The sequence below is a fragment of the Rutidosis leptorrhynchoides genome, chromosome 11, assembly GCF_046630445.1.
Source record: "Rutidosis leptorrhynchoides isolate AG116_Rl617_1_P2 chromosome 11, CSIRO_AGI_Rlap_v1, whole genome shotgun sequence".
In the NCBI taxonomy this organism is placed as follows: Eukaryota; Viridiplantae; Streptophyta; class Magnoliopsida; order Asterales; family Asteraceae; genus Rutidosis; species Rutidosis leptorrhynchoides.
This window is the reverse complement of record NC_092343.1, coordinates 122,113,271-122,120,256: the sequence shown is the minus strand read 5'-3', so window position 1 is coordinate 122,120,256 and position 6,986 is coordinate 122,113,271. Positions and strand designations below refer to the sequence as shown.

Genomic DNA, 6,986 nt, shown 5'->3' with positions numbered 1-6,986 from the left:
ATACCAATAATAAGTACTTATAGAAGCTGCATATAATACAGGTAAAAATATCGTATGAATACAAATAGAATTCTTGAGGAAATCGAATACGAATACGAGTATAGCTATCTTAGTCGAGTATAAGTATATTAATATATGTATTTAAGTCTTTCAAAAGTGTATTAGTACATCTTAATACAATACATATATATTCATTTTAACTTAAGAGTTATTACGTCATTAAATGTTATATATATATATATATATATATATATATATATATATATATATATATATATATATATATATATATATATATATCATTTCGAAACTCTTAATTTAATAATCTCAATTTATGTATATAACCTCGTGTTAATATAGTTAATGAGATACTTAATTATCATATTATCAAGTTAGATATATATATATATATATATATATATATATATATATATATATATATATATATATATATATATATATATATATATTATATATATATATATATATCATTATTACAAGTTATGATGTTCGTGAATCGTCGGACGAACTGGGTGATCAAACGTTTATATAAAACCCGTTTCAAATATTCAAGTCTTAACAAGTTTGATTGTTTATCATGTTGGAAATATTTATTTATGTAAATATTAATCTCATATATATCTACGGAAAAATGCGGGTCGTCACACCGTTGACCAAATTGACCAGAAAATATGTAAGTTTTCGATGGAGTGACCAACAGGAACAGGCCTTTCAGACTCTGAAATAGTTGTTGTGTCAGGCTCCAGTGTTAGCATTACCTGAGGGTTCAGATGACTTCGTGGTTTATTGTGGTGCGTCAATTGTTGGGTTGGGTGTGTACTGATGCAAAGAGATAAAGTTATCGCGTACACTTCTCTTCAGTTAAAGACACACGAACGTAACTATCCGGTTCATGATTTAGAAATGGATGCAGTAGTATTTGCATTGATATTATGGAGACACTACTTATATGGTACAAAGTGTGTGATATGTACAGACCATAAGAGCCTCCAGTATATTTTCACGCAGAAGAACTGAATATGCGACAGAGACAGTGGATTGAGCTTATAAAAGACTACGATTGTGAAATAAAGTATCATTCAGGCAAAGCAAATGTTGTTGCCGATGCTTTGAGTCGTAAAAAGACTGTAAAGACCGTGAAATTTATGAGAACCGAAATAGTTTCGGACCTTATTGGACATTTAAGACAATTTCAAGCACAAGCTTAATTGAAGGAGAACTTAAAGACTGAACTGATGACCAAAACCAAGGACCAATTGACTGACGATTCCTGTGGACTTAAGGCATTTAAGAACTGAATTTGGGTGCTTATGCTTGGAAATTTAAGGAATCTGATTAATGAAGCCCACAAATCAAGGTTTACTGTCTATCCGGGTAGTACCAAGATGTATAATGACTTAAAACCGATGTATTGGTGGCCAACGATGAAGAAAGATGTTGCTCAATTGGTAGAAAGGTGTCACGTTTGCGTTCAGGTTAAAGCTGAACATCAGAAACCCTATGGTTCGTACAGCAGTTGAAAATTCCAGAATGGAAATGGGATCATATTAAGATGGATTTTGTGAAGAAATTGCCCAGAACTTAGAGAGGTAATGATATGATTTCAGTAATTGTTGATCGACTGACAAAGAGTGCACACTTTCTAGCAACAAAAGAGACAGCCTCGTTGAGTATTTTGGTAGAGTTGTACTTAAAAGAGATAGTTAGTTGACATGGGGTTCCGTTTTCTATCGTATCTGACAGAGATTCTAGATTTGTGTCTAACTTCTGGAACAGTTTACAGAAGAGTTTGGGAACAAGGGTAAATTTGAGTACAACGTATCATCCGCAGACCGACGGTCAAAGCGAGCGTACAATACAGACACTAGAGGATATGCTTAGGTCCTGTATGTTAGAGTATGGTGGTCCGTGGGATATACATTTACCTTTGATCGAGTTCGCTTATAATAATAGTTATCATTCGAGTATTGGTATGCCTCCTTATGAAATGATGTATGGTCGCAAATGTAGAACGCCGACTTGTTGGTTAGAAGCCGGTGAGAAACAGTTTACAGGTCCAGAAATAGTTCAGATAATGAAAGAAAAGGTAGCGATAGCACGTGAAAAGTTGAAAGCGGCGGGTGATAGGTAGAAAATGTATGTTGATCCACGTAGACGTCCGGTAAACTTTGAGGTGTGTGATTGTGTTTACTTGAAAGTTTCACCGTGGAAAGGAGTTATTAGGTTTGGTAAGCGGGGTAAGCTAGCTCCGAGATACATTGGGTCGTTCAAGATTATTCAGAAAGTTAATGATGAGACGATTGTGTTAAAACTTCCAGCAGAGTTGGCAGGAATACACAACACATTTAACATATGTTACCTTAGGAAGTGTATGGTCAATGATGAGACGCAACTGGTTCCATTGAGTGATTTGAGGGTGGACCTGAATCAAAAGCTAGTTGAAGAACCGGTTAGAATTATCGATGGAAAGGTGACAAAGTTAAGAAAGAAGGAGATTCGAATGGTGCTTGTTGAGTGGAAGCATAGTTTAAGTTCGAACCTTACATGGGAGACCGAAGAGCTGATGAAGGCTCGTTATCCACGTCTGTTTGACCATGACCAGATTTTGAGGACGAAATCTTCTTAAGGGGGTGGATTTGTAACATCCTCAGATCGGACTTAGATGTAAGATGACCTTTTTGCCCTTAGGCATAATTGTGTGGTTATTTATGCCTTTATTTTATTCACATGTTTAGTTTTATTGTATTATTGGTTAAGACCAGTTTGTGACAAGGGTCACAGAACAGGTTCGTTTATTTAATTTGGACTCCGTTAGGGTTGTTAAATTAAGTAAGAAAATTATCAGATAACTGGTAAATACCCGTGTGTGATGGGGTATGGTGTTTAAATCACGTATATAAGCTTGTTACAGCTCATTTCTCTCATTTTTCTTGAAAATTCCAAACATGCACCGTACCTAATTCTCTCCTACTTGAAAACCCTAAATCTCAATCTCGTTTTTGGAGTAACAATTGTGTTGTTAAGACTGTTACTACTAATTTCTTGATCATTTTAAGGTAACAACTCATGATTTTCAGTTTTAAATTGATGGATTTGTGTGGTTTTAAGTTAGGTTTTGTCAAAATTGAATTTTGAGTCAAATCTAGCTAATTTGGTGTTGTTGATGCTTGAAACTAAAGGGTTTAAGTCCCTAAATGTTTTCCTAACATGTTTTGTATAGATTTTAGGTCAAAAATATGTCTGGGAACGAGATTGAGTGATTTTGGTTCGAAATCCGTCTGTTTCTGCTGCTGCTACTCTATGAACACAACCATACGGATGCAGCATGCAACCGTACGAATACGATATGAAACCGTACGGGTGTATGTGCAACCGTATGGATGCAGTGGTGTTGGTGCAACCGGGCAGTGAGCATGCAATCGTACGGATACATGATGTAACTGTACGGATGGACTTGCAACCGTACGAATGTAGATCAGTACTGTATTGTTATTTAATTTGGCTGTTTTCTATCTGTTATGCTGTCCGCGTGTCTTATGATAATCAGAATGTAAATTCTGAAAATGCGTAAGTGTTGAGTAGACTTTTAGTGGCACTGTTTTCTAGCCGTTATGCTGTATCGACCGTGGTAACCTGGTCGGGTCATGATGTTACTGACTGTTCAGTATAGCATAGAAGTACGCATGTGTTACGTTTGGACGGTTATGCAGTGGATTCAGTAAAGCGAACTATCGGCAGACTGTAGCCTGATCAGCTAAGTCGTGTGCTCGTACAAGCCGCCGATCCTCATATTGTCAGTTGTTGTTATATGCTAGTTTATGACTTTAGCATATTTGTGAAGCTTGCATGTTCAGTTGCTTATGATTGGTCTGTTAGATATATAGTATCTATTCACTTAGCAGTTGTGCTAACTCCCCCACATTTTCACCCATTGCAGGTTTAGGTACTGTTGTTTAGGACGGGTGTTGCGGACGGGTTAGAAGAGATGTTTGACTATGAGCTTACTCTGATGTTTTCTTATCTAGTATTGTTTTCACGTAACACAGTTGTTGTATAAAGCTGTAATGAAAGTTGGATTGTAAACTATGTTATGTAAACATTAACTATGGTTATTTTGGTAATTACATGTACTTCCGTTGTGATAAAAAAAAAAATCAGAGTGTTACACTACTTTTGTTTCTTGTGATGGACACTAACGGCAAAACTTCTCTAGGGCATGGTGGGGTTTCAGCCCCCCATATTTTAATTCCAACCCCCCAACTAAGTATGATTGTGCCAACCATACTTAAAAACGGACGAGGCCAATGGGCCGAGATAGGGCAAAAAAGAAGGCTCGATCAACTAGCACCGGCACCGAAAAAACGCGTTCTTCATCTCGTTCATAAAAAACGGACGAGGCTTTGGAAGCTATTTCAAAGCATAAAGCGGAAAGAACATCGGGTAATAGACATGCGAAAAAAGAAGAAACCTTCCGAACCGCTTTTCAATGTGCTAGCATTTTAGCCATCGATCCCTCAGAAATCAATGACCAAGTTTGCAAACAAATGATTGAAGGACTTCAATAAGTGTTCCTCGACAAATACAAGTATTTGCATGAACCAACGCCGCCACCACAAAACAACGGCTCATCCGAAAATCGTAACATCTTGACATCGGGTCTAGATGAAATGGATAATTTGTGTTATTTTAGTATTATAATTTAAATTTAAATATGATACTTAAATTATGGGTAATTAATATGAATTAACTATAAAGGAATGAAATAATCAATTATGAGTTTGATAATTTATTATGGGGTCGTATGAATGTGCTCTTGACGATGATTATAGAAAATATCTTTTGATATATATAGACCTCGTTAGGACTGCTTAAAGAGTTGCGTGGTATTATAGATTATGAATAAAAGCTAAATAAATATAAAAAAATGGTTTAGTGGGGCGGTTATCTAATGTGTTTAAGACATTCACAAATAGTCCCTGTGTGATTTCATTTTGTCTCAAATGTATCTCAACACACACACTCGCGCATGTTATCTATATATCAATTGGTAAAAATCCAATCGACACTGTTCGCTCGCCGGCCAATTTTGACTTTTCAACCTGGGTTTTTATAAACGAATAAAAACATAATATCTTCAGGATTTGAAACAAAATAGTTTTGTAGTTGTTACCTCAGCGGTCACATCGTTACCCATCTATTTTCTATACCCGGGTTCGATTTTCGGGAACAAATTTTTTTAATCTTTAATACTGTACCTTTTAGCTACCAAACTAAACATGCATTCAGCAAAACTAAATGGACTTTCGCCCCATTTTTCAGCCCAACGAAGTGAGCTAACCCATTGCTTGTTGTATTCAAATATTGATTCTTTAATTATATCCAAGGATGATGGTGATACTTCGATGTGATTTACAGGAAAAGGTAAATATATATTTATATAGTATGTTATATTTAATTCATATGAAATTATAATTAGTTTTTATAAGTTGTGACAACTAATAGGAGTAATTATCAAATCTTGTGGTTTGATGAATATATGTTAAAATTAGTTATTGTTATAGCTTGATTATGATGTATAAATGATGTATGTATACTTTAATCATGTTAAACTTGCTAAATGTTGAAATTGTGGATCTAGGGTTCTTGTAAGAATTGAGTATTTGTGTATTATGATCTAATCTTGTATGAAATGGGTTTGTAAGACTTGTTGATAATAGAAATAGGTTATATATTTATTGTATACATGTTAGTGCTTGATTGTGAACATGTAAATTGTTCAAAACACTTGGAAAGTGGATTTTTAGGGGGGATTCCCCAAATCAGGCGAAGCTGATGATGGGTGCTCGAAAACAGGGTGCTCGAGAACCATGGTGCCCGAGAACATGGGGTGCTCGAAAACCTTGTGTTTCCCGAAAACTCAGGCTGTTCGAAAACATGTCATGTCCGAGAATATATATATATATATATATATATATACAATATACATATATATATAAGAAGAGGCATTTGTTTACTGTAGCAGCGTAGCTACATGAAATGTGTTTACTTTTCATTGGAGCTATTAATCCTTTTCTTTCACCCTCCACAAGCAGATGGTGAGATGGGTATTGATATATTCATACGTAGGCCCAACCCATTGAATTACAACTCATCGAACTACAAAGGCCCAATCAAAATGTTTAACTAACGTATGCCACGTCTCATCTTGCTATTGACAGCAATCTACTTAACTTTTTGAGCTTGCCACGTCTACAGTCTACACTCACCTTTTTCTTGGTGGTACTTCCCTAAAACTCCTCGAAAACACTTTTGTGGCCTCTGAAACCTAAAGTCTGTATCTTTTCTTTCTCCAGATTTTATTTACTTTGTATTTGAATAGCCGACTTTGAATATGTAATTTTATTTGGATACTGTTGCATAATCATTAATCAACTTACAATATTGATTAGTATGTTCGAGATTACATATATGACGGTGTAACGACCCAACCTGTTATCCAACCGAACACGCAGCAAAAAAAAAAATTTTTTTAAAGCAGAGGGGTGCGCAGCAGCGCGCACAAGGCTGATCAGGTTCTTTCCGAAATTTCAATTTTTCAATTAAAGATCTCCCACTTCCCGACACTTTTAGACGAAACTGTTTTCACAAAATATAATATTAGGTAAAACTAACACGTTCCAATAATAATACGAGTTTTACGACACCGGGCCCACATCAGCCGTTTTACGACTTTCGTACAAAAAAATACAAGTTTCGACCACATGATTTTAACACAAAATAAAGATCGAGCATGGCGATTGGGGATACGCTACCCAATCCTAATCAATCCAAAAGCACGTCTTCTAAAACAACTACGCAAGTCCACTAGTCCACATGCTTACCCGAGCCACCGCCTCCACGCGAATCTATAAAAATGTAAACAACGAGAGGGTAAGCTAACGCTTAGTGAGTGAGAATATACTACA

The 6,986-nt window shown here is 35.8% G+C and overlaps 1 protein-coding gene across 1 annotated transcript; it reads left to right on the top strand.

The window, feature by feature from the left end:
- The first annotated feature begins 2,155 nt into the window (after positions 1–2,155).
- Positions 2,156–3,432, top strand: LOC139874909 (uncharacterized). Its single transcript, XM_071862299.1, has 2 exons — positions 2,156–2,590; positions 3,346–3,432. Exons 1-2 carry the CDS (start codon positions 2,156–2,158, stop codon positions 3,430–3,432), a joined length of 522 nt encoding a protein of 173 aa, XP_071718400.1.
- Positions 3,433–6,986: the final 3,554 nt, after the last annotated feature.